General features: G+C 48.6%; 1 protein-coding gene across 2 annotated transcripts; it reads right to left on the bottom strand.

Moving 5' to 3' along the window:
- Positions 1 to 27,521, bottom strand: ide (insulin-degrading enzyme). Of its 2 annotated transcripts, none has more exons than XM_035400137.1 (25): positions 27,301 to 27,514; positions 23,175 to 23,359; positions 21,806 to 22,013; positions 19,004 to 19,173; positions 17,716 to 17,838; positions 16,688 to 16,800; positions 16,234 to 16,396; positions 15,936 to 16,028; positions 15,687 to 15,778; positions 14,994 to 15,074; positions 14,639 to 14,742; positions 12,740 to 12,842; positions 11,808 to 11,930; positions 11,396 to 11,478; positions 10,394 to 10,538; positions 7,209 to 7,319; positions 6,526 to 6,646; positions 6,185 to 6,276; positions 5,146 to 5,257; positions 3,927 to 4,094; positions 3,308 to 3,580; positions 2,451 to 2,512; positions 1,787 to 1,859; positions 436 to 503; positions 1 to 222 (listed from the first exon to the last, which is right to left on the bottom strand). In XM_035400137.1, exons 1-25 carry the CDS (start codon positions 27,384 to 27,386, stop codon positions 127 to 129), a joined length of 3,048 nt encoding a protein of 1,015 aa, XP_035256028.1. In that variant the 5' UTR covers positions 27,387 to 27,514; the 3' UTR covers positions 1 to 126. The 2 variants fall into 2 exon arrangements, with proteins under 2 accessions (XP_035256028.1, XP_035256029.1); XM_035400138.1 differs by lacking the exon at positions 10,394 to 10,538 and adding an exon at positions 9,414 to 9,558 and having other exon boundaries at positions 127 to 222; positions 27,301 to 27,521.
- Between the last annotated feature and the right edge of the window lie 318 nt (positions 27,522 to 27,839).

Raw genomic sequence — 27,839 nt, forward strand, 5'->3', positions numbered from 1 at the left:
CCCCAATCCACACGTGCACACACAAGCCCCACCCACACATGCACACCCCCCTCACACACACACACACGGGACTCCTCGTGGTTCCAGTTGCAGAGGGGCGGGGCCTTGTATCCCAGGCTCCGCCTCTCACAGTTTGGCAGCCATGAAGTTGATGTGTGGCTTGGCCAATGGGAAGAGAGGCAGGCTCCTCTTAAACTCAGTCATGTCCTGCACCACTGTCGGCTGAAGGGAGCACACAGACCAATATATCAGACAATTACCTTTAACCTCTGCCAAAACCACCACACACACGCCCTCCTACCCCACCCCAATACACCCTTCTACCCCACACCCACCCTCCTACCACAGGCTCACCCTAATACAGTACCAAGGGCGTAAGGGGATTGAGTTACCCTGTAAGGTAAGGCAGTGTATGGTGTGAATGAGATGCAGTACCTGAGGCAGGGAGGGGGTGGGGGCGAGGTTGACATCATTTTGGCACGGGAACTCCCCGACCACGGGGCCTGCAGTGAACAAATGACAAGAAATGAACAAAAAAAACAAAAAAAAACACTCAAATAAAACCTGAAGCACTGGCCCCAGTGTAGCCTCTGAGATATAAACAAAGCCATTCACGCAGAAACGGTGATCCTGATCCTGGCATTCAGGAATAATAAGCAGCTATGCTAAACACCAATTACAGTCATTACTCTTCATTCAGGGCTTTTCAATCCGTGCAGGCAAAGCCCTGTCCAAAAAAAGATCTCAGAAAAGCAGACAATGAAGAGAACAAATAAAGACACGGGTAAAAAAAAGCAAGGTAACAGTAAGTTCAAATATACCTCGCTATAAAGAGATTACACGCAGATTACATCCATCACTGAGGCTGTGCGTGCTCTGAGGCTATGTGATTCTGGGAAGTGCCATTTCCTCTGGAGCTCATTCTCTCTGTATTACAGACGCGTGCAGCACAGGGCCTGGGAACAGACGTGCCGCACGGGCACACCTGAACCCAGAGAGGACGACCAGGCACGCGGCCCACATTCACAGAGTAACTGAGCCCCAATTAAACCAGGGGATTATGGGGCGGGGAAACCGAATGGGGTTAAAGGTCAGGAAACGCAGAATGCACAGATAGCAGATATCGAGCGTAGCTCGCTTCTCACACACTGCCTAATCTTGTGCGCGGAGAGAGGATTAATACGGATAATAATGTAAAAGGTGTCACTGTCCAATTTCCAGAGCTACTGGAAGGACGTTTTTGACACAGGAGACCTTTGTGTTAAATGGAGGTTTTTACGCAGTGTGCATTATAGACTTGGGTAGAGATGGTAATCCAGAAGCTGAGGTGGTGGACGAGGAGTGGCTCTCTATAAGAAATGCTAACCGTCCAGGCAATTTGCAGGACCTGACCCTAGTCTAAACCCCAGCGTGGATTACATTACTGGGGGAAATGAGAAAAGTCCTTAAAGTAGGAATATAATACCGGCATCAATAATGGATTAAATAAATGACCTATCTATTCTTTCAAAAATGTATCAGTTCATCTCTAGACATTTGAAAATAGAATAATAATCCTGTGAGAATTTACAATACTGTCAAAAGACCACACTAAAGTCAGGATTATACCTATTTTTCCAAATCAAAACCATATCAAAAATATCACTTACTCCTTACTGTGGGGTTTGAATGTCATGTAGACTTATGTTAGTGAGAGAATTTAAGAAAATTTTTCAAGTTCAAGAAGAACACTCATGCACTGCCCCCCCGCCCACTCCCCCCCCCAATTCTTGGGCGGGGCACTCACAGGAGTCCATCTCGCGGGACAGCACGTGGACCGACACCTTGTGCCTCTTAGGAGCCTCTACAGCCAGCAGGTCCTGCAGGAGACAGAGGGGGCATGGGGAGGGTGAATCCGAAAATCCCTCTACCATTCCTGTTTCATTCACGCTCATTTAGGGGAACACGTCAATTCAGAGCTCCCCTGAGCTAAGACAGTGAGAGGGAGATGCTAAACATGAAGCCTGCTAAACAACAACCCTGCTTACTGACACAAGCACACACGCATGCGCACACACACAGTTGTTATCAGGTTATTGTGCTTGTGCACACACACACACGCACACACAGTTGTTATTGGGATATCGTGCTCGTGAAGAGTCACCTCTGCTGCTATGAATAGACAGACAGTAACAGCGGAAGTGCAGACGACTGAGGGAGAGGAGTGGATTACCACACAAGGCTTGCACACCAAGGAGACTGGGGAAGGGCGGGGGGGGGCAGATGTCATGCTCCCCCAGGGAGAGGACACATCCCAGGGACAGAAGTGTCATTACAGAGGGTGGTGTTAAAGCTGACAAAGATTCCCAAGGTGATTTTTTTTTTTTTTTTGGGGGGGGGGGGGGGGGGGGTTTACATTACCTCACATATACCTGAAACATTACACCAGTAGAGGATGTTAGAGTACCTACCCTGTAGAACTGCATTACGTTTTCCTTTGTCAACGTCTTCAGATATGCTACTTCAATGTTATCTGAAACAGAGAGAATGCATGGTTTAGAATGAGGAAGATTAAACAATCGCAAGTGTAAAGCTCGATGACATCAGGTGACAAAATACTCCACGCAGATGAAAGGGAACCACATTCTCAAAGAAAACAAATAAGCAACAGCGGGACGCGCTACGTGGAGAAAACCACGCCTCTCTCTTAGCCAGCGAGATCACAGATAGAACCCGGCACACGCGTTTCATAAAGAGCCCCCGCCGTTTCCTGACGGGCAGCGACTCAGCCGCCCAGGAGGAGCCAGACATCCCGCGCGCAGCCCGCCCCGCGGTAAACTAATCAGAGCGGAGTCCATTAGCGAGGCCGCGCGCTCCCGCTCAAATGTTCGTCATCGTTAGCGCCCCGCTCGCGTCACCGCGGGGGGGGAAAAAGACGCGTCCTCGCTCCTCTCGTCCGGTCGGGTACTGCCCCGGAGAGCCGGTGTCACCTCTCCAAAGGGACGGGAGGACCAGATTAGCATCCCATAACCCAATTACACACAGTAATATTCCACACCACAGAAAAACAGCTGCAGGGAATATCTGAGGATAATCCATATAAATGACCAGGCTGAATAACAGCCCTGGTCGTTCGTTCCCAAATACTTCTGTAGGACCCCGAGCCTGTATTTAGGGAGCAGAGAGGCAGGTAAAATTTGAAAAAAGCTAATCAAACTATCAACAATCTGAATACGATCAACCTATTAGCAATCAGGAAGTGATCAACCTATTAGGGATGCGAAGGAGAAAGGTGTGGATGCTCGGAGGCTGAGGGGGAGGACCTCACCTCTGTCGAAGTTGTACTGCTGGGAGATGATCTCGCCCCAGTACTTGGCGCACTCTGCGGCCAGCTTCTTGGGCTTGTCCAGGCGGCGGATGGCCAGGGCCTGGACGTGCTTCTGGAAGGCCTCCTCCGCCATCTCCTCCACGCACTTCTCCATCGTCCACAGGAAGGCCTCCACCCGGCACTCCAGGTAGTGCGGCGCCTTCTCCGATTGGATGATGAAGCGCAGGCCCTGCACGCCATTGGCTCGCCGCGGCCCGCTGAACACAATGTACCCTGGGAAAGGAACAGCCGGCCTTCAGTGTCCGAGCCCCTGAAAAGCCCTTCTATTTTAACTGGGAGACCCAGTTTAACAAGCAAAGGCTCGGTGTGTGTGTGTGTGTGTGTGTGTGTGTGTGTGCGCGCGCGCGCGTGTGTGTGTGTGTGTGTGCGCGCACGGGTGTATGTGTGCTGTCCTGTTAATCTGTGCACTGCAGCTAACAGAAGGGACAGTGACAGGACTTTTGGGTGCAGACAGATGAGTGAGTCATAGTAGGGTGGAGGAATATTATGGTTATTAGGACAAGCGTGAGGAAGGAGGGTGTATTGGGGTGAGTGTGGGGTAGGTGGATGTAGGCCTCACCCAGCTGCTCCTTGGTGCGCAGGGTGTTGAAGCAGGGCTCAGATATGATCTGACAGAAGAGCTCCAGCAGCATGTTGTTGTGGGTGTTCTGCATGTCGGTCTGGTAGTAGATCTCGATGCCGCAGTTGTTGTGAACCTCGTTCCTCTGCTGGTAAACGTACCAGCCCCCTGCACACCAGAGAGACAGAGCTCACCTTCATTTAACGCCACAATGCTCCAGAGATATTCATCATTTCCGGAAAATTCTGCACTCATTATGCTCCCTGGACGTGATGGAATAACTAACAAAAGATTGAAAATGGAGGCACTAGCACCTTTGGGTCATTTGAAATCTCTTGTTCACAGCCCTGTGTCTGATGAGTGTAATTTCCTTTGATTGTAGGAGGCTGGGTTGCATGAATTGACTTTGTAGAAGAGTACTTTGTTTCCCACTGTATTTTAAAGCTGCTATCTAGGCCACATCTACCGTGAACAGATTTCTCTCATGGGACATCCTGGTTAAAGGTAAAATAAAATAAAATAAAATATGCAGGCGACCAAAGGACTACAGCAACACTGAGCTTGTAAACAGACAAAAAAGTAAACGTAATTCGTTTGATGGATACAGAGACCTGACAAGAGGCCATGCCATGAATAAACCAGAGCAGAGAAGAAAGACAAATCCTCAAACACACTGACACATTCACTCCAATCAGGGAAAAACATGAGCTTCTGTTTGAGCTCACTTCTTGTTATGCAGTTGCCTACTGGGATACCCTGACTGGCTCATCTGAACTGTTACCATAGCAGCCGTCTCCGCTCACCCCATCAGACAGCAGTGGTGTTGAGGAGTTGAGCCACGCCCCTAATATAAAGATGTCTTTCCGACAACCAGTGAGACCATTGGCCTTGCCTTAATAACAGAACGGCTTTCCTTTTCCAAAGTCAAGGAAACAAAGATGTGGTTCAGATGAATTCAGCACGTCTTCCCCTGTCCCAAATCAGACAGTCTGATAACCTCCGTTACGCTAGAGGTAGACACAAGGAACCCAGTAGATACACGTGTCCATCGCCAGGAGGCGATTGGCCAAACACGGCGTGCCCTTGCTCGTGTCCCGTCGTCTGTGAACACCCCCCCCCCCCCCCCCCCCCCACAGCCATATCGTGAGGTGCAGGGGGTGATTTGGGGCAGCTAGAGTCTATAGCTGAAGGAACAGGGGTGGGGGGAATTGCCACTTACCATCAGGAACCTGCACCTCCCTGTAGCGAATGAGCTGGCTCGGGAGGAGGGGCTTGGTGTGAGCGTGCTCGATGAGCGTGTCCTCGACCATCTGCATCATGCCCAGGGCGGACTGGATGGGGGAAGGGGGGGAGGGACACACACACACACACACACACACACACACACACACACACACAAGGTAAGGGATCAACGGTTAACAGCATCATGCCGCTTACACAACTGGAAATCGTACAACAGCCTTTGTATACTCTCAGACCAATACGGTGACAGAGGGGTGAGGGAGAGGGAAGGGAGGAAGAATAGGGGAGAGACAGAGGGAGAGGAGGAGAGAGAGCCAGACACCCTGTCAAGTCATTTATGCTGACGCAGTCTGCCCACAGAAAGCCGTTAATGCAGTAGAGTCAGTGGATCTCTGATATGCGCTGTGAGTATGGTACAGCAACAGTCTCTATGGTGTGTCCTACAGAGGTACGGTCCTTGGTGTATGCTGTAGAGGTACAGAGTCTCTATGGTGTGTGCTGTAGAGGTACAGAGTCTCTATGGTGTGTGCTGTAGAGGTACAGAGTCTCTATGGTGTGTGCTGTAGAGGTACAGAGTCTCTATAGCGTGTGCTGTAGAGGTACAGAGTCTCTATGGTGTGCGCTGCTGACATAAGAGTCAGTATGGGGCATGATGTAAGAGAAATGAGCTATGGTAAGCACAATGCCTGAGAATGAAAGTCACCTCTGCTCCTACATTTAATCCCCTCCCCTCTCTGTGACACGGTCGTCATTGGCCAGGCTGAGCAGAGACCATCACAGCTGGGATCTTATATAAACTGTGCTGTGAGGATCTGATGTTATCACAGATCCTCAGTTTGCACCCTGTCTGACATTCCCACCAAACAGACAAAAGCAGCTGAAGAGGAGAAACATCCCTACAAACACTCCACACACACACCCACACAGGGCACACATTTGTTAATCACAGCCCACACCCACACACACACACACTGATCCTTCCAACATTTGTATCCAACGTAAGACTACAGACTGACCTGTTTGGTGATATTGCCGTGGATAAGGGCTTCAATGTGTAACCGTGACAACAGCTGAGGTATAAAGGCCTTGAGGCGAGGGAGTGTGACATCTGCAACACAGATTCAGACAGCAGAATCAATCACAGAGCTGTTCTCACAGTGGCAAGGGCAGATCAGAATCGGAACCGTGTGCCCCGTCCCGAGCTGCAGGCAGAACCCACGGTCCAGCGAGTTAAGTGAGTTTGAGTGAGTTAGGGAGTGAGTGAGCTTGCGTAAGTGAGTTTGAGTGACTGGATTTGATCGCGTGAGGGAGTCTGTGCTAGTGAGTGAGTGAGTGAGTGAATGTATGCGTCTCTCACCTTCCAGTGCTTCCTTGAGCTCGTCTTTAGTCCAGGCCACCTCAGTCATGAGGAGCCGCAGGTAGTACATGGCGTGCTGGTGAGGCTGCTCTGCTCTGAAGTTATTCAGAGACCTCATATACTAGAGGACAAAAACACAGTGAGCACAGGCTATATGCCAGAACTTACATATGCCAACACACACACACACATACCAACAATCACACATGCACATACACATACCAACACTCACATATACACACACAATAGCAGCAGAGACAGAAGTGTCTCAGGTAACTAGAATTTATTCTACTGCGGAAAACACTCAAAAGGAGAAGTATTTTTATAAGAATGCAGTTTCAGTCCCCATATTCAATGATATGACTTCTGTGTTAGAGTGTGAGGCTCTACTCTCTATGCAGTCAGTGGTGCCTGCATAGAGACTAGAGCCTCACACTGCCCCTAAGAAAAGCCTGTTCATACAGTAATCACTTATCATTCATATGGGTTTACGTTCTTCACGAATGCCCCCACATTGTGATTCTTACTGCAGTTATCTGATGACTGCTTTATGCATTCTGGCAGCATAACACCCATTTGTGATGCCAATAAAATGGATTTGAACCTGACTTTAAAAACGCAGCAAGCAGAAACAGAGGTGGAGTCTCCCTATTGGAGGTCAGCACCCAGAGGGCGGGGCTTACCGCTTCTTTGATGATGTCGAAGCGTTTTTCATCAATCTCGAAGGTGGCCATCTTCTCAATGATCTTCTTCAGCAGAATGTGCTGCTTGTCATTATAGCCCTTCACGGACAGCTGTGCGTAGATGGGGGGGGGGAAGGGAGAGCTGCGTGAGCAAAGCATGCTGGGAAACCGTAGTGCTGAGTGCGCGCTTGTGAATGTGCCTGAACGCTTGTGCGAGTTGCACACGAGCGTGCATCTGCATGCGTGAATTAGTATGTGCATCGTGACTGTGAACACAAATTTGTGTGAGCTAGTTTGTATATATGTGTGTGCATGTGTGTGTGTGTAAAATACAGTACTGTTCAATCATGAGTTGATCGTCAGCATTTGCCCCCCCCATCCCCGCCTCTCTCCTTGCTCGAGGCTTTGGCACATTCTCAGAAAAGTCATTATTTCGCTCAGCAAAATGCCAGCTCTAGTCACAGAAGGAATTTAAAATGCTGGACACACAGCAGTCTTCAGCCACTCAGCACTCTCTGTTCCTCTGGCAGTGCCCATGCAGTGCACTAAAAAGGGGTGGGGCTAGTCTGCTCAATCAACAGCTGACTGCATCGCCTTCCCTCTCAATCTGAGCAGGAAGCGTTCAATGCTAACCAATGCTACTGCTACAGCAGCACTAGTTAGTTTAGTGTTTGACTAAAGAGACACTTTCAACAAAGATAAGAGATATCAGGCAGGATTTAAAATTTCCAGTTTGATTCCTTCTGTGACCAGGCTGAGTTTGTACGTGTGTGCGCATGCGTGCGTCCGTGAGGTTCACATCATCTCTTAGTTCACCTGTGCGAGGAGCGCGGAAAGGTTATTTATAGCAGCACTTCTGCCACATCATCATCCAAGCAACCACACTGCCCTTCCCAAGGCCAGCTCCCCCTCAGGAGCGAGCACAAACACAGACGCTGCCCCCCGGTGGCCGATAACAGCATTACGTGCAGCAGGCCCCCAAGCCATCCAACACCATGACACCAAGATGGCGTCAGGGCAGCGAGCATGTTGAGACAGACCAGAGCCAGCACACCGCAGAACCCTTACAGACACAAGCCACAAAGCTGTGCAGTCCAGGATTACAACACTAAGAGCTCATTACACTCTTACACAGCTAACCATCCGTGTGGAAAAGTATGCTGTTTCATCACCAAGAGTAATTATTTTAAAGAATGGAAAAAGAAACATAAATGACAGTTAATCCACTAGAGGTATCAGAGTGCTTATCCAGTTATGTTGCTTCAGAAAAAAAGATACAAATTACAAAAAACACCCAAGACACACACCAGCATGGATCGGGGTTTTCTAAAGCGTTACTATTACTATTAGCACTTGTGAAACTGAAGTTCCTCTACCACTGTACTGGTGACTCACACATGCTGTGGAGTTAAACATGAATGTGACTGAACGGACAGGCCAGAAACGGTAGTTAGTGAAGGTCAGAACAGAGGAAAACCACCATCACAGCAAACCCGGAGAGAGGGAACAAGAGAGGGAGAGACACGGGAAGAAAAGAAGAGAGAAAAGAGAGACAGGGAGAAAAGAAAGCAAGAGATGGAGAGAGACAGACATTGAGAGAGGAGAGATGGGCAATAGAGAGACAGATGAGAGATGGGTCCCTTTCCATCATTTGTGTGGTGTTGCTCGTTGTTTCACAGATCACCCCTCAACTCTGATTGGTGGACATTTGAAGGAGGTCTACACACATTGGGTGCAGACTGAGCGCTGTGGAATCTCAGCAGTTGAGTCACAGTCAGCCTGTGCCATTAATACAGCCTAATCCCAACGCTGCATTTCCTGAGGCTGATCTGGGATCAGCTGCTACGTGCTGGGCATCAGAACAGAACAGAGCTACCCATTCCGAACAATCACCTATTGTGTGTGCGTGCGCATGAGACTGTTTCTCACTATTTCAGGGTTTCGTTTTTTTTTTTTCCTTTTGACAAGATCTGCAAAACAACCAGCCAGGTCTGAGATTATTGAGGTCTCCCCTCTGCAGAAGAGGAGCGCCAGGAGGACAGGAGGAGGCACCGTGCCCTCCCGACAGACGGACGGACGGACGGACGGACGGACACACAGACAGACAGACAGCGGGGGAAAAAAATAAGAGAGACAAGGCCAGGCCCCGCGCGCACTCTCAAGCCTCAAGCTCCGCCCCCCTGTCCTCTGTGCTGCCGTACTTACGAGTATGGCATTCATCCCTGAAGCTATGGCATACACCAACCCGGCCAGCCGGGCTGCATATGCGTACTCTTTTAAATCATCCTTCAATAACCTGAGCAACAGGTAGGTCATGTTGCAGTGGAGGGGGTCAGCGTATAGGTAGCGACTGACAAAAAAGAAGACAAAAAAAAAAAAAAGAGACAGGTTTGTTGGGGGAGGGGCAAACTCCAAAACAGACAGTGGGGAGCGGGAGGGGGCGGGGCTACAGGGAACAGGGGGGTGGAGACTGATAGTAAGAGTATGTATATGCAGCCAGCCTTGACCAGCTTTCCGCTCAACAATGGCGGGCGGAGGGGAGGAGGGGGGGGCAGTCTGACGCCGTGCGGTACCTAACAGAAGGCAGCAGGGCCGGTCTGTTTCATTTTGAAAGGCGAGAGGTTTCAAATTTTACTTTTCAGGCTCGCGGCTACGGTTCGGACACCAATAATCGTTTTTTTCCCCCCCCACATTTAAAGGAGCTTTTCTCACCGCTGAAAACTAGCGATCGGAGAGTGGGGTTTCATGAACCGCAAAGGGCGGGTTTCAGCTGCCAATCGACACTTGTGCAAACCAATGAAAACGTTGTGCTCTCCGAGGCCAACGCAACAGCTGGTTCAGACCAGCGAGTCACGGCTAGCGTACCGAAGCTCCGCCCATTATTTGTTTTCGGGAAGCCTCGTGTCCAATCGGCACGACAAACCCAGCCGAAGCCAGTCGTCCCCCGGGGGGGGGGGGGGGGGGAGACGAGGGCCCTCTCCACCCCAAAGGGAAACAGACACGCCTCTCCTCCGCGGCTGAGCTCCGGGGGGAGCTGGCGGAGGCAGGAGGATGGAGGAAGAGGAGGAGGAGGAGGAGGAGGAGGGCGGGGCCGACGCTGAGGATCGGCTGAGGATGGTCGGATCATGGCTCGGGAGGGTGGGAACGGAAGCGGTGAACGGGAGGGTGGGAATTTGGGTACTTACATACATCCCATAGATGGTATTTTGCAGGTCATAGTTCAAGCCGGCTAGCTCGGCTGCATATGCATACTCGTTCAGGGAGTCCTTGAGCAGCTCAAGATATAAATAAGCCATGTTACAATGCAATGGGTCCACGTACGCAAAGGGGCTGTGGATAAAAGAGGGTGGTAAACAAAGAACGTCACACTCCTAAAACACGCCAAGCCCTCAGTACGGCTGCCCCCCCTCCCCCCGCCCCGCCCCGCCCCGCCCCCCACGCTTAGATGGGAAACAGAGCCCACGTAAAAGATAAAAAAAAATATTTTCATAATGCAAACAGACTTCCACAGAAAAAACATGGGTTGTTAGCTTAATACAAAGCTCGCTCGAGAACAAACATGAAAAATCAACATCCTTTATAGGTATTTAAATTGACTTAAAACATCTTAATGTGTACAGACTACAGCATTGTGACCATGCTTACAAGAAGTTTAATGCATTAAAAGTAAATAATTGTTTGATCATCAATCTAAAATTGTGGAGTACTGAGCCGAATCAAGGAGAAAAACATCTTTGTCCCAAAAGATGATGGAGCTCACCATGTATGATGACTCCAGAAATGCAGTAGCAGTCCTGACAGGCCAGTGGTAAAGCAGTCTGGATGAGCAAGAGCAAATGCTCCTGCTTTGCCCTGCTTCGTAAGAACGTTATCAAAGGACTGCAGCGAGCCAGTGGACATATTCTCTGAGAAATGATCTGGAGCCAAACCCAGTCTCTGAAAGCGATTACACGCTTCCTTCAAGGCTTAAGCCCGGGGCAGCTCCAATTTACACTCCACGGACAGAATCAGTACCTTTTACCGTTAGCAGGGAACAGGGCTTCACGATTAATTAGAATTCCCACGAGCATACTGCTCTGCAGCACTCTCTGCCCGCCTTCTGACGCGTTGACAGACGCGATGCACGCTGGGATCTGTGAAGCAGAGCGGGGCGCTCTCTCCGCGAGATCGCGGCGTCGGGTACGCACCTGAAGAACTCGAAGTTCAGGCAGGCCTTGGGAAGGAAGAACTTGTCGTCCTGTTTGAACCACACTTTGCTCATGGCCGTGTCCTGGGGGAGAACACAAACGGCTGGGATTCACCGAACAGAAAGAGCGTCGGAACAGGAGATGTTAAACGCAGGGTGGTGTGCGCTGATGACATCACGGCTTTCTGCTAACAGCACCAGCCGAAGGATGAGAGAGACGCCAGAGGTTTAACTCAGTAACGGCACCACACTGCGGCACTGTGACACACACACATCAGCGCCATGTCAGAGTGACACAGGAAGGCTCTTTAGAAATACAGGAAATCCTTCTGCAAATGCACGTGCTGACAAAAATAAACGAAGCTCTATTTTTTAAATCCGGATTTAAATTTCTCTTCGTCTTCGAGCCGTACCTTTATCAGGGAGGGGAAGGACGGGGAGTCTTTCTCCAGAGGGTAGATCTCAAAGTTGGCCGGGATGAACTCGTTTCTCATCGGGAGTTTAAACTTGCCGTTCAGGTCTGCATTCTCCCATTTCTGAAAAACAAAAAAATATTTTATTCCTGTGAACACATGCTTCTGAAATCTCTTTCCAATGGCAGTCAGTGAGCATGATTTCAGTGACATCCTGAAGACTTAACTTGGCAAAGAAAGGTGTGTCAGGCCACAACAGAGAAGGGCTTCTCAGAAAAATAAAAAGTCATGTTAAAAGAAGCCACCCCTAATGACAGATGAACATGCATTCCTCCAGCACACCCTCCACTCCTGATACCTGCTGCAGCATTAACCCTGACAAGAATCCCCTTTGGCTCCAGTTCCAAATTTCCTTACAGCACCTCATGGCCTATGACACCTTATAGCCAATAGGAGGGTAGGCCTGTACTCCAGGTAACCAATCACTTGCATTATTAGACAGGACATACGAGGAATATCAGGACCGGAACATGCAGAGGTTTAAGCACAATACTGTTACCCGAGTACTGTAATGTGGTAATTAAAGAAAGGGCCGCTGTGCCAAGTTAATGGGGAGCGAGGATGGAGAGACAGTTTTTCCTCCTCCCTCCTTCCCCCCCCTCCCTCTAGCGCACAGGTCCAGACTGAAGACCTGCCGCACACTGCAAGCCCCTCCTTCCGGAATGTTCCGTCGCTGAACGAGCCTGCTGCAGAGGCTCTGGTGATATTTTTAAGCTGAGCGCTGGGGGAGGGGGGAGGGGGGGTGCGGCTGATGCAGAGCTCGTACTGCATGGCGGTGGGACAGCGAGGACGCCAGAGGGACCGCCCCACTGAGGGGGGGGGGGGGGGGGGGGGTGCAGGTACCGGCGCAGCGGCAGCAACGCACGTCTCACCTTGATGACCTCGTCAGAAATGGCCTCCTGTTTGTACTGCGTGCTGTACCACTCTTCAACCCGATCAGTCTGCCCTTCGAACGACTTTGAAACGACCGCAACTCTGCATGGGGGGTGGAGGGGGAGAGGTGCAGTCAGCGTCGCATCTCATGCGCGCGCACGCACGCACGCACGCACGCACGCACGCACGCACGCACGCACGCACGCACGCACGCAGCTTTTACCCTGCAGCCACGCCCAGCTCTTCTCCAGCAGCCACGCCCAACTTTACCCTGCAGCCACGCCCAGCTCTTCTCCAGCAGCCACGCCCAACTTTTACCCTGCAGCCACGCCCAGCTCTTCTCCAGCAGCCACGCCCAACTTTTACCCTGCAGCCACGCCCAGCTCACCTCCAGCAGCCACGCCCAACTTTTACCCTGCAGCCACGCCCAGCTCACCTCCAGCAGCCACGCCCAACTTTTACCCTGCAGCCACGCCCAGCTCTTCTCCAGCAGCCACGCCCAACTTTTACCCTACAGCCACGCCCAGCTCTTCTCCAGCAGCCACGCCCAACTTTTACCCTGCAGCCACGCCCAGCTCTTCTCCAGCAGCCACGCCCAACTTTTACCCTGCAGCCACGCCCTGCTCTCATCCTGCAGCCACGCACAACTATTTTTTGGCACGCATATCACCTATAGCATAAAATACAGCAAGTGCTCCGGCCACATCCCCGCTGTCCGTGAAACAGCGCCTTCATTTCTCACACCATGAATGATTTATAAGATGTCAAACTTCTCACAGGCCAATGCCTTTGAATGAGCTAAATTTAGAGCAAAGCCCTGCCCTCCGGTAATACAGCACACCGGGTCAATGTGCTGAATTTAGACTGCAGAACTGCCGCTTCCAGCAGGACTCCGGACGCATTATTCTCCCGACGTCTGCGTCCCGCAGACAGCTTGCGCGGAGTAATCGATCCGCGAGAACCGAGGTGGAAGGGCCAGAGCGGAACGAGCCGAATCTCGGCCCGATGGCTCCTCTCCCTGCGCTCGTCACTGTGTTCGCAGTGTCTGACGTCTTTTAGCTGGCAAGCCAGGCACCGGCCTCTGCATCAGGCAGGAAACCCGAACCCCAGCCTAACTGCAGGAGGGATCGATGGAGAACAAGGGGCGGGAAGGGCAGGTGCACGGCAGCCATTTTCCCTGCGCACTTCAGCTGTTCAGCCGACTCGTACGCAGGGCGACAGAAGCTCCCGAATCAAAGCCCTCGACAGAAGGCCCCTGTCTGCTCAAAGCAGCTCAGGAATGACTGAATGAAAAGCAGAAAACTGCGGGCCGATGCGCAGCAGCAGCAGACCCCTCTCACTGCGGGGCGTGGCGCCGAACGGAGAAGGCTGGCCGGGTCAGCCACGCCCATAGCCGCCCCGCGCTTCGACGGGCGCGCACGGTCACGCCTGACATGCAAACGCGGGCCTGCCCTGCAGATCTCAGCTCTGCAGGCCGTCGCCAGGGAGACGGAGCAGCTCTGTCTGCAGGAAGCGTTCTGCAGCCATCGACTCCAGAGCTAGCCCTTTAAAGAATACTCAGTGTACATTCCATAAATGACATAATTAACCATTTCAGAGAACAGTGTTTTAATTACACATCCTTGGGAGTATAGGTAATAGTATATGTAGTCATGTAGAACATCATGCCGTAATAAAATACCCTTTCACACACTAGCTAGACGCTGCACTGCAGCCAGCAGTGCGCGTTAGACAAAGAATCAGAAGGAAACCGTGATAAATGATGCAGGGTTCCTCGGGCAAAGGGTGTTCGTGGCCTTGAACGCTCTGAGTAAAAGAACAGAACATCATTCCTAAGGCTGCGATTACGGGTTATGGGTTTTTCCCGAGCGGTGAAACGCAGGAACGAGCCGTCACACCTCACGTGCTCCGGCCTCAGTTTGTCCAGCACCATTTCTATCAAATCCGGCCTGAAGTCTTCCAGAAGATACTCAGCTGCCAACACCTCCTCCAGCGGGTAGTACTGAAACACAGGGGGACAGCATTCAGCGCAACACCAGTGGGAACCCCTTTTATAGTAACACAGGGGGCTGGCATTCACCATCACAACAGGGGGGAAACACTTAACCCATACTGCATTGTAACAAGGATGTCTGCTGTACAGGGAACGAGGCCCCAATAATGCACACCCCCGCCTAGCACTCAGGGGACAACGTCTGAACAAAAGAGCGAGGGTAAACGAGGCATCGCCATGGAGACAGAGAATAGACCTACGTGCAGTAAACCGGCCACTTTGGAGGTGTATCCGCGAGGTCGCTCCTTGTCCTTGAACCTGAAGGCCACGGTATTCAAGTCCTGCAGAGAGGGAGATCGCAGTCACCCAACACTGTGAAGTCTCCCACAAACAGCACTTTCCCAGAAACACCAGGGAAGAGCACATCTGCACGCCCTACACTCCCATACAAATTTAACACAAGAACGCTTGAGTCGGAGGCTAGGCGGACTCATATCTACCGAGGGAAGCCATGGACACAGAACTACAGGAAGGAACACAGCACAATGTTGTTTCTTTTCCCGAATCCACATCCCAGATGGAATTCAGATCTAACACACAAATAAGGAACGGTAAGACGGTACAGAATGCTGAGCTACTTCTAGTGATGAAGCATTACTCTGCACTGTACTTGGCCTTTCAGCAGACGCCCTTATCCAGAGCAGTTTATACACATTTACACAGCTGGATATTTTTACTGAATCGATTCAAGATAGGCACCTTGCTGAAGGACGCTGCCGCAGCACTCCAGCTGGAAATCGAACCCACAGCCTTGGAATCACAGGCCCAGTTCCCCAATCATTATGCTACGCTGCCCGCCGCCCCGCCCCCCCCCCCCCCCCCCCCCCCCCCCCCCCTTTGCTTGTTTGTATGTGGTTTCAGATATAGCGTTTGCGCGGCTTTGCCAGACTCACCTTGCACTCCTGAAAGACCCACTCCTGGGGTCCTTCAGTGCGCAGTTTCTGGATGTACTGGAACATGTGGAAGATGATGTCCTCAACGTGCACTAAGGCCGGAGACAAGAGGCTCTTTCAGAAACATGAGTCACCTAACACACAAACTCACACAGAATAGAGCAGCCAACTGCTTCATCTTGTGTACATGCATGCACACACACACACACACACACACACACACACACACACACACGCAGCAAGTCTTACAGAGCCCTTCCTCAGTCAGGTCCACATTGATGATGAAGAACATGAAGCCTCGAGCTCCTTCCTTCTGACCTCCCACCAGTGTGTTCACCCAGCCTGTGTGCCAATAAAGATTTCACATTCAAAATCCTCTCAACACTCTACACACAGGCAGCAAAAAGCTTTGCATGCCTGTAACTGATCTGTAACCTGTATTTCTCTATTGCCGCTGTCCTACGACTCCACTCGCTAATGAATATATTTTACTGACCACAACCATCTACAGAAAACAAACAGCTTTTTCCATCGTTCACGCACTCACCTTTGGCCTTCAGCTCGGACAGCAGGCTTCCCGGGCCTTCGTGTCCAATCAGGTGGCCCAGATAGTGGCCTGGGTTGCACTTGTAATACTTCTGCAGGTCTGGGATGGGGAAGGTGACGTATAGATTTCTGATGTCCTTTATGGGCACCACCTTGTAAAATTGCTGAAAGGTTGAGGAGAAATTAATTTACACACCTATTATTTTAGCACAATACACATACAAATGCACACGCGCACAACCACACTTCACAGTGTTCACTGACTCCTGCACGATTCCATATGAGCAAATCACCACAATTTACAAATACAGGAACAAGAGCAGAGGTAAAGTTTGTTTTCTTTCCTTTTTCTAAATATAGAGACAGGCAGAATCTAAACCCCTGTGAACATGAACACGTCAGGGGCCCTTCATACAGACACTGCAACCGGGAGACGGGTGATGTCATCCACCCACCCTGAGATGCTCTTCTTGGAAAGGATGCTCAGGGAATTCTGGGAGTGGGACATTCTTATTCTCCACCTCGGCGAACAGCTTGACCACCATGTCGGTCAGCTCGTCCAGGGACTCTGAAGGACGGAGGAAGGAGAGAGAACAGTCACGACAATCCGTCAGCAGCCACATTAAGACAGACTTACGCACGCACGTCTAGCAGCTGAACAGAAAACAAACACTCTCTTCCTCCGTGCGTCTGGTTTCATATTTTACACACAAACGGGGTGGAAACACGAGGTTTGCAAGAAACAGAGATTACGAACTTAGAAAAAAAAAAAAAAAACAGTGTGTTTGCTTAATTGGGTGGTGGGGACACACAGCGGTGCCAGTGCTGGTGAATGTCTGGCGTAAACAGCCTACCCCAGGGCATAATGACTGTGGAGCTGTGAAAGGCATCAATTATGAGGTCACTGCGTCGTAAATGCAGCTGCTGAACGGGCTCCTCTCTCCTGCCCACGGTGCGCGCTGTTACACAAACGCACCGCTGCACCTGGCAACCCCGCACCGCTGCGTCACCAAAACACCGCTTTAGCACGGGAAACCGACCCAAGAGGCTGCGTGGAAAACACGGGTCTCTTTCACAGGGAGAGGTTTCTAAAAAAAAATAAATAAATAAAAGCCTGAGATTGAACGCCACTCGGTACCGGATCCAAGGACCCGTTTGTGCTGAAAGGAATGACGTGCACAGCTTTGTAAATGCCGTGAGGAGAGTAATTACTTCATGCAAAGGATGCTGGGAGTTTTAATGTGCCTCAGCATTCCAGTGGACGTCCTGTACCTTCAGACTGACCTTAACTGCTTTTCCAATATCATCCGGTCCCTGCACCTTGAGACCAACGCCTCTCTCAAGCTAACGATGCTAAATCCTGCCCCTATGCTCAAACCAGCACTGCTAAATCCTGCCCCTATGCTCAAATCAGCACTGCTAAATCCTGCCCCTATGCTCAAACCAGCACAGCTAAATCACATACACACACACACACACACACCTCTGCCCAGGACACACAGTCCCATCAGGTTTGAGGAGTAGTATGTGGAGTGGAATTTGAGCAGCTCCTGACGGACATCAATCCCATCTTTGGTTGGCCTGGTCTCTAATGTCAGCTTGTTCCCTGGAAAACACACAGAAGACAAGATTCAGGTCAGACACACTCCTCATCTCTCGGGCCATGACTACTCAAAGCCCGATTCTCTGGACATTCAGGTCTCCAGTAGAATGCTTCTGACTGAAAGAATATAGCTTGTTAACAATGGCAAAATTGTTTTTAAAAAGATCAGAAAAGACATGACATAAAAAAAATTCTAATTCATTTTTTAAAATATATTATGAATGGACACTTCAGAAAGCATGAATGATCTTCAGAAACAGGTTTTGTTTCCTCCAAATCAAATAAAAATGCCCAGAGATCTCAGACAATCGTGTTACAGCAGGCTTGTTATTTTAGTCAATCAGATTACAGGCCTCTCTACAGCAAGCTTCTTTCACTAAGACAGAAATCCACTCTGTTCTTCAAAGGGAGTGTCAGGCAGAGTGGTGGGGGGCCTGTGAGGACACCCTGGTCACTTATCAAAACAAGCCAGACATCTTTTAAAAAAAGAGTTTCCCCAGAAGAAGAGCGGTATAAGCACCACAAAAATCATTCTGCAAAATTAAATATTTGAATATTTCAAGAGGAGTTTTAAGTAGGCGCCTGCCTCTGGGCACATCAAAATTCCACCATCGAGGACAAGTAAAACGGTTAATTAAAAATACTTTGCAAAGACCTGGCCTATCTTTAGATGACACCAGACAGTTACAAGCTGTAATGCTGCCACCTGCTGGCCATTGTGAACCAAGCCATGAGCAGGTGGCATGCCATGAAGGGAAAAAATACTAAGGAAGACCAAATCCTGCTTTTAACACCCACATAAGCACATATAGAAGAGGGCGAAGCTCTAAGTGTACAGGTTTCCTAAAACTTTTGCAGAACCTTCACATACATACATGGAATCTTTTGTCTAACCCTAACTTATGAATTACGATTGATATGCATTTAAAAAATAGCGTTTTAAAAATAGAAAACACGCCCACAAGTGGCCGATCGTGGGAGGCGAGAGCGACAGCAGGTGATCTCGTCTGAGGTCAGAGGACGAGCGGCTTCAGACCAACTCTCACATGCCCACCCCACTCCATGCCCTGCCCCCTGCACAGCTACAAACCCCCGTCCCCACCACGATTCCCCAGCCCCTTGTCCTGCCCCAGCCACGCCCGCGAGAGATGCCAGCGTCACTTCCTACCTGTCCCAAACTTGCTGAAGGGGTGGTTGGGGTTTCCGGTGGCCTTCTCCAGCTGGAACAGCCTCCAGGCGTCGTTCATCAGGTTCTTCTCGTGCTCCGAGTCGACCGCGTTCACCTCCCGGTCCTTGCAGCTCTCATCGAACAGCGGGCAGAGGAAGAACTGGGAAAACCTGTCAGCCACACAAAGCACGGTCGTATTTACACTCCTGTTTGCACATTTAGTGTCAATACAAGGGGGGGGGGGGCTGTTTCTACAGTGCCGTGAAAAAGTATTCGCTCCCTTCCTGCTTTCCTCGACTAGTGCATGTTTGTTAGACTGAATGGTTTCAAAACTCATAACAAAATTTTATATTAGACTAAGGGAACCTGAGTAAACGTGAGACAGTTTATTTAATGAAAAAAGATATCATAACACCCATATCACCCAAGTGAAATACAATTGCACCTTTGAACTTAATATCTGGTTGCACCACCTTTCCTATAATTTAATATCAGTTTTTCACATTGCTGTGGAGGAATTTTTATCCCACTCTTCTTTGCAGAACTGCTTTCATTCAGACAAACAGGTATGCTTTCAAGCAAGAACTGCTTGTTTCAGGTCCTGCCACGGCATCTGTATTGGGTTCAAGTCAGGACACTGGCTAGGCCACTAGTCACAGAGATTTTGTTTCTTTTCAGCCATTCGGATGTGAACTTGCTTTTGTGTTCGGATCTTTGTCTTGCTTCATAACCCAATTACACCTCAGCTTCAGCACATGGACAGATGAACGAACATTCTCCTTAAGAATTTTCTGGTACAGAGCAGAATTCATGGTTGCGTCAATACAGGCAAATGGCCCTGGTCCCAAAGCAGCAAAGCATCTCCACACCATCACACTACCACCGTTTGACTGTTGGTATTACTGTTAGTACTTACTGTATTTGCTTTATTTCAGACATAATGGGACCTGTGTCGTCCAAAAGGTTCCACTCTCGACTCATCTCTCCATAGAACATTATCCCAAAAGGCTTGGGGATAGTCCAGGGGCTATTTTGTAAATGTGACACAAACATTGCTGTTTGTCTTGGTCAGCAGCGGTTTCTGCCTTGGTACTCTCCCATTGTTGACCTTAGCTGAAGCTAGAGGCCTACAGTTATTTGTATCTGCTGGGATCCTCTGTGACTTTGTGGATGAGTTGTCACTTTGTCATTGGAGAAATGTTGGCCGGCCACTCTGGGGAAGATTCACCACTGTTAAAAGCGTTCTCCGTTTGGAGATAATGGCTCTCACTGAGCTTCAGTAGTCCCAGAGCCTCAGAAATGGCTCTGTATCCCTTTCCAGAATGATACATTTCAACAAAATTTTTTTTCCATCTCTTCTGGAATTTCCCTTTGATCATGGCATAGTATGCTTATGGAAACTTTGCAGTGACTACTTCCCTCTTCCCTTCCCTATTAAGTCTGGCAGTGCCAAATCATCTGAATCTAATTATTTATTGGCTGACTGCGTAACTAAGGGAGCAATTACTTTTTCACATGGGTGATATGGAATGTTTGATACATTTTTTGAATTAAACAAATTAAATCATTTCAAAATGTGATTTCTGTTTCCCTTTGTCCAAAGATTTGAAACCATTATCAGGAAGAGGGCAAATACTTTTTCGCGGCACAACATTTGACTAAGCTAAATAAGGTTTTGTGGAGGGAATTACTTTGTGGGCTTGGTGTGTCTACCCAATAACATTTCTGTACTGACTGGGTAAATTACTGATCATTTCAAAGACAGTCCTGAGGGAAACACGACAGGTGTTCAGATGAGTCAGTCACTTCACCTCAATTACACCAATCCAAAGTCAGATGCACGAAACAGTGAGGTAAACACGGCTCATTTGAATAGTCTCAAATACGGGCAAGTGCAATGCAAATATCAAACAGACTCCAACATGCAGTCACAGGGGCCCGATTCATACTGAGGCCTTCCTGTAGGCCACCTGGACTGTATCCAGATGGCAAGCGGGTCACACTGGTTCGGTTACCTGTCCAGTCCAGTCTAGCAAGATGCGCAGTTACAGTGTTACAGTCTAATTACCTGCATGAATATATGGTGAATGAGCAAAAACAATAGCCGTTGCCAACCCAACACCGCCCCAAGGCACAGTATCTCCATCCCTAGATAGAGTGACTCCACCCCTAGTCAATATACCTCTAACCAATCGGCTGTCCACACGATGCTATTGGCCATGTGACACATCTGTTAGTGATGAAATATGCAACACCTTCTCTGTCGTGTGTGGGAGCAAACAAACCTGCACTCTATTCCACCGCAAACACTAGAAGAGGTGAAACCTGAACTACTCCCAAAATGGAAATCCACACCTCTCATACAGCTTAAGTGTCCTCACAATTCCACCTGTACAGAAAATTCCAGGCCCCCCAATCAGAGGCACACTTTTATTGTGACTGGCACTGCACATTAAGATCACAGAGAATAAGACACACGCTCCATAGGGAAAATCATATTGCACAATTGAGAACGAGGGTACCTGATGTCTCAGATATAGGGGTCACAGTCCAGTATTTAAATTTGCTAAGACTCGGAACTTGTGCTGTGCTTTTCGCTTTCAGAGGCGACTGCGTATTTTGAACATCTTGGGCCGGGAACGTACAGCCCACACCTGACCACAAGTGTAGCATGTCATGTCACAATACGTTACTGTGCAACAGAAACAGGCACAGACGCTGAGCTAATCGCGGAGGCGAGCGGGCCCCACACTGACACCGGCTCCCCCCGGCGGACGTCGTGCGTGGCGGCGGCGCTCTGACCTGTCCAGCGCCCCCTGCAGGTGCTCGTGGGACACGTCGAAGTAGTAGTTGGTGTGCTCGCCGCTGGTGAAGGCGTTGGAGCTGCCCGCGTGCTCGCTCAGGAACTGGCTGTACTCGTTCTCCTTCGGGTACTTCTCCGTGCCCAGGAACAGCATGTGCTCGCAGAAGTGCGCCAGGCCCGAGATGTTCGGCGGGTCCGAGAGGGAACCTGAGCGACGGAGGAGGAGGAGCGTCAGCAGCGTCATCGCCGTTGCCATCGACAGCGATGAAATCACGACCGGCATCACGATCCTCTGTACAGACCGTTATTTGGTGGGTGTTTTTATCCAGCGATGAACAAGACTGTCATGAAAAACAGCACTCTGCTATGCACATGCTATTTGACCATGCAGCAGAAAGAACCATTACAGCTTCAGCTACATCGTTCACATGTAAAGCAAGTCGTTCAACAGCCTTGGTAATCATTTACAGACACTCAGTACCCAATAAAATCAGGTTATATTTTTTTCCGCATTTACACTGACCATTCATAACTGGGGCAAAGTTTGATGCAAGTGCTTGAAAACTGCAGCATATAATGTTAGGACAGGGAAAGATAGAAAGAAAAAAATAAAGATAGTGCTCAGCTAAAATCAATTCCAACATGACACAGAAAGGCACCGCACATCTTAGATTAAACATTTTTATCGGAGTTCCACCTCACACCACTGAACACTGCCTGTATCAGCAGGACCTGCGTTCCCTTGGACCGTTGAGTCTCATATTCGGCAGAGCCAGGCCATCCCCCTGGGGCCGTCTGCCCTCAAAATAAAATTGAGCACACGCCCAGGGCTTCTATGATCCCATTACACTTTAGGGATCTCTCGCTTTTGCCCAAAAAGAAAGTAAATTATTTAAAGTCCCAACCTCTGCAGTGCGGCACTAAAAAATCTTTTTTTTTAGCAGATTTACCACAGCCTGAGCTGCAAAGGGCGCTGCTGAGTGCCTGCTGGGGGAGAGAGAGGGAGGAGGAGGAGAAGGAGACAGTGAGAGGAAGATGGATGGAGCGAGTGGGAACAGGAGAAAGGGACAAGTGGAGGGAAGGGGAGAGCGGTGAGGCGGCTCGAAGGGTTAACAGTGCGAGCATGCGTTTGGGCCTACCCATCGCTGTCCTGTTCAAATTCCGCACAGGGAGATTAATAAAGTTATACTGAACTGAAATTAAACTGAAGAGGGTGGAGCCCAAAAGGAATGAGATAAGAGCAGAGAGAGCATGAGAGGGGGGAGATGGGAGAGAGAAAAAACACAGAGTACAGAGAAGAAAAGAGGGGGAAGAGAGAACATGAAGAAAGGGAACAGGCGATGCTGTGGGGGAGGAGGGGGGGTGTACCTATGTGGACGTCGAGCGCTGCGGAGGACTTGTCCGTGGTCGGGTCGCTGACGAGGACGGCCTTCAGGCCGTTGGTGAACTCCAGCCCCCGGTACAGCCTCTTGTCCTCCGGGGAGCGGATGATGTCACTCACCACCCTCTTCACTGCGGGGTCGGTCATGCTGAGGTGCCGGGCCGTCGCGAGTCTGCGACACACCGCGAGAGTCAGAGTCAGAGTCCCAGTCAGCAGAAAACAGCGGGCAGGCCAAAGAGCTAATCACCTTAATGGCAGCGATACCCAACAGACACCCTAAGCCAAGCTTATGCAGAGGGCTTACATTACCGCCGTCAGTACCGCACACAATGCAGAGCTGAAATAGCTGTGCTGTACTCTGTCAGATACTTGGCTCCGTGCCATAACGTCAGACTCCCAGCCAGAAGCCTTGCGTCATAACCAAACAAAGCGGGCAAACAACCTTTGAAAACAAGGTGAGACATGACTTCGAGGGCTCTTAAATCACATTCCCCGAAAGAAAAATTTTTTCTTTGCAGTTTAGCTTAGCCAACAATATTAGTGTTCAAAATTCACACTGAATGAAAAACCCATTTTCAAAAAACCAGAAAGTATCTGAGAGAGCAATTTATGACCAGCTATGCACAGCTAGTAGTCATGTCTTCAGCATGCTGGGCTCTGGAGCCAGTTCCGTAACCGCTCCCCGAGAACAGCCACTCAAACGAGAGGCACTCATCATGACAGCTTCCTGAAATCAAAATAAGGGCCGCAGACAATAAACTGTTAAATGCGCTGATGTGTTAACCGCACTCCTCTGACCTTTGCCACTTCTGTTAAGCGCATTTCACCGTCATCGCAAAGGAAGAGTGTGAAATAATGACCCAGTGGGTGAGCCAGTTAAAAAGATCACTCCATAAGACTAAGACCCCCACCCCCCTTACACTGAGACACTGTTTGCCATTCTGGATGACAGAATCTCCTTAAGTCAACAGCAATCCACTTCCAGAGAAGCCACTCTCAAGGCCCCCCTGGCGATCCGGGTCTCCGGGTACCAAGACGGGCAAACGCAGAGTCCAAGCAGCCGTCAACAGTGAGTACACATGAGCTGCACTGCAAATACCCCCTACAAAGTTCACGACGTGTAGGCAAGTGAGGAATTATGGGAATGATCTTGCCATCACATTCTCCCTCTATGGGGTTTTCTTTTTGTTTTGTTTTATTGTTGTACTGAACCAGGCCAGCTCAGCATGGCTTGCACTGGCCTGGCCAAACAGCTAACTTAAGACCACAGTCTTTTTCCAAGCCTGCCTTTTGGCTCTAAAAAACAGGGACATAAAACATGGAAAGTAGAACAGTGGTAAGATACCATATAGCCTAGTTTTCCTCCGGGGAATACTTTATCCTTGGCCAACTGTCTGACAGTATTCCAGGCAGAGGAGTCTAAAAAGTAATAAAAGGACAATCCAAAGTGATAAACTGAATGCTGCATTTAAAATGCAATGATTTTCAACCTTTATGATATATGCAAAGTCTGGACTTCACATTAACTTTTGCTTTTGGTCTTACTGCCGTTCATGACATGGTTTATGACATGCTTATTTTCATAACATAATAATGCTGATTTCCTCCAACGCCCAAGGTGAAAGGAGACACCAGTGCTAACCAACTGATGCTGTCCTCAGGTTTCACTTGTGAGTTACACGCTAAACCAATTCAGCTACAAGTGATCTCACTAATCACACCTTCAATGTAATATGGCAGACTACAACATGGTTGTCAAATTCCAGTCCTGGGGGGGGGGGGGGGGGGCTGTGATGTCTGTTGGTTATTTTGTGTGTTTCTGCATAATTTATTAATTTAAGTCACTGATTGGCTAAAGCGTCGGCATGCCTTGTTCTCACTGCCTTCATTGGCCGCTGACTGAAAGGAAACCACAAACACCTGCAGACACTGCAGCCCTCCAGGACTGGAGTTAAACCTGCAGACACCGAGGCCCTCCAGGACTGGAGTTTGACATCCCTGGTCTACAAGGCCAACATTTTAAATAAGCTGTGCATTCTACCTTCATATTCTATAGGAACCACAATTCATACCACACCAAAAGTCATCCTCGTGTTTTACTCTCTTTTCTGGACATCACAGAGGGAACATATTAAGAAGAATGACAGTTTACTGGTGGTTTGCTGATTCATGATTTGACACAGGACTCAAAATTTTACACAGCCCAACTTAATTTAATCTGTGGCAAAATATAAAATTACATAATTTGTACAGTATACAACAGTGTACAGAACAAGGTCACTAAACTGGCAGATTGTTTTCTCAATATTGTGCATCTTACTCCCTACAGTAAATCTAAAAAAAAAAACATACATTCCCAACACTAAAATGTAATTTACCTGCATACCCTGCTTACATGAATCAGAAGCCTCTTTAGAGATACTTACAAAGGTCAGTCAGCATACCAAATGATTAACATCAACACTATTCCAAAAAAATACACCGACCCATGTCTAAAAACAGACAAGAGTCATTCCACCGCTAAGCTTCCCCACGTGTCCTTGTGCATTCATCTACCTGCCCCATATTCCTTCGCCTTGCCTTGACAAAGCCTTTGAAATGTGATTTCTCACATCAAAGACAGGGATGCCCAAAGATCTCAGGATAAAATCAATTTCTAGTACTTTCATATTCTTCCCTCGAAAATAGCTCAGCACAACAATGCATTGTCAATCCTTCCCAACGAATTGCTCTAACACTTTACAGTTCCTAAAATATAAATATAGACTGGCTCGCCATATTACAACAGCACCGGATTATAACAATGGCAACATCGGACCATACACTCTGAAGTAGTAGGTTACAAAAAATCTACTACAATTTCAGCTTTCTGGCTGTAAAATGTGCCAACAGAAAATCAATAATGCGTTATGTTGAACTTTTCACCTGTTCCGCTACGTTGCTAACTAGCGACTGTATATACTCAAAACAAACACGTAAAAATAGGTCGCCTATAAAACGTACCAGTTAACTAGCTAGCTAACAAAATCGCTCTCCAGTGACACAACTAAGGTTAAGTTACAGAACACGAGTAACTGCTACCGCCAATAATATGAATATAAACCTTTAGCATGTCTCATTTAACAGGGCTGACGGCAATTTGCTTCACTTTTTTCAAACTTGTTTTTATAAAGTATTCTCTCCTTCAGTGAAGATCGTAAATGTGAAAATTCAGTTTGGTGGTTAGCCAGGTGACCTCAACGACGCTACAGTTACAAGGGGCATTGGTACTGTAAACGCAGAACGAGCCCTCTAAGTATATCATACTTTGCCATCCAGCTAGCTATCTAGTAAAATAACGTTGCGTGAATGCTTGTTGACAGACATCTAACGTTAGCTAATCAGAACCGGGCCTTTCAAAATGATCCCACAAGACAAGTCTCGTATTTGAATCACATAGCGCTAGTTAACAAGTGAAAAATGAAAGAAATTGAGCTGAAGCTCGCGGCTAAACGCTAGTATTAATAGAGACAAATAATACGCCGCTGTCAAGAAATGAAACTTGCAAGAGAGGCCTTGTCAGTACCAATCCCGGATACCGGCAGTTTGCGGATCCTACCAGTAAGGTTTAATCGATTATCTGATCATAGCTTTACATGGAAATGCAGCTGCTGGTAAACTAATTTAATTACCTAACGCTATCTGCTAGGAAAATTAACTTAGTCAACATAAATGACCGGCTTTCTAGCGAACGAGACGGAGGCTGAAATAAAGTCTGAAAACTTAACGTTAGCTAGTCTACTTATGCACACATTGTTTGCATCATTCAACTAAGTAGTCTACGTCAAACAAACAAGAACAGCGGCGTACTCCCAGGTTTAAATAAAAGTGTAGTTAACCAGCTAGCTGTAGAGTGCAATATGAGTTGGCTATGGCTAGTTAGCGACCACTACTGATACAGTAATATTGACCCCGGTTAGCCTACACGTCTCTGGCTGGGTTCGTTAGCTAGCTTGGTAGCTAATGTTAGACTACCGTTCAACTCCAGAAATATCCAACAAAACCTAAAACGGTACAATTAAATGTAAAAATAAGAAATATCGCAAAACGTCTTTTAACTGGTAGGTCACTTACCCCAATCCTTGGTGAAAATACGCACTTTGTCTGATAATAGGGAGATACCTGGTAAACTGGGCCGGTCGGCTAACACATTGCTGCATACTTCTGCCCCCGACAACAAAAAAACCTGCAACGCCATGATTTTATAAGACAGAAGCAACAGATTCATCCATCCCTTTGCACTCAACATCAAACACAAGATTGTGTTGAAGTTATCAACCTTTATCAATACTATTGCTCTCAAAATGACGATTTTATAGTATTTCTATATATCAAAGTTACATTAACCCTGGAATGTCATTAACAGTTTGATGTCAAGTCATTCGATGATCGAGTCACTCGATTAAATGTACTGATTCCATTATTCCTGGCGTTACGCAACACTGACTGAGCTGAGCCGGCGTGCTTGTGGCTGGACAACTTTTCCCAACCATGGCAATACGTAGCCTAATTACGCCAACTGGACTACTTGTAACTTGTATTTGATTTCACTCTATGCTTGTAAACGGACGTTAAAACAACAGTTTGGCTGCTGGAAACTAATTCTGTTGGGT

The sequence above is a fragment of the Anguilla anguilla genome, chromosome 18, assembly GCF_013347855.1.
Source record: "Anguilla anguilla isolate fAngAng1 chromosome 18, fAngAng1.pri, whole genome shotgun sequence".
Lineage (NCBI taxonomy): Eukaryota > Metazoa > Chordata > Actinopteri > Anguilliformes > Anguillidae > Anguilla > Anguilla anguilla.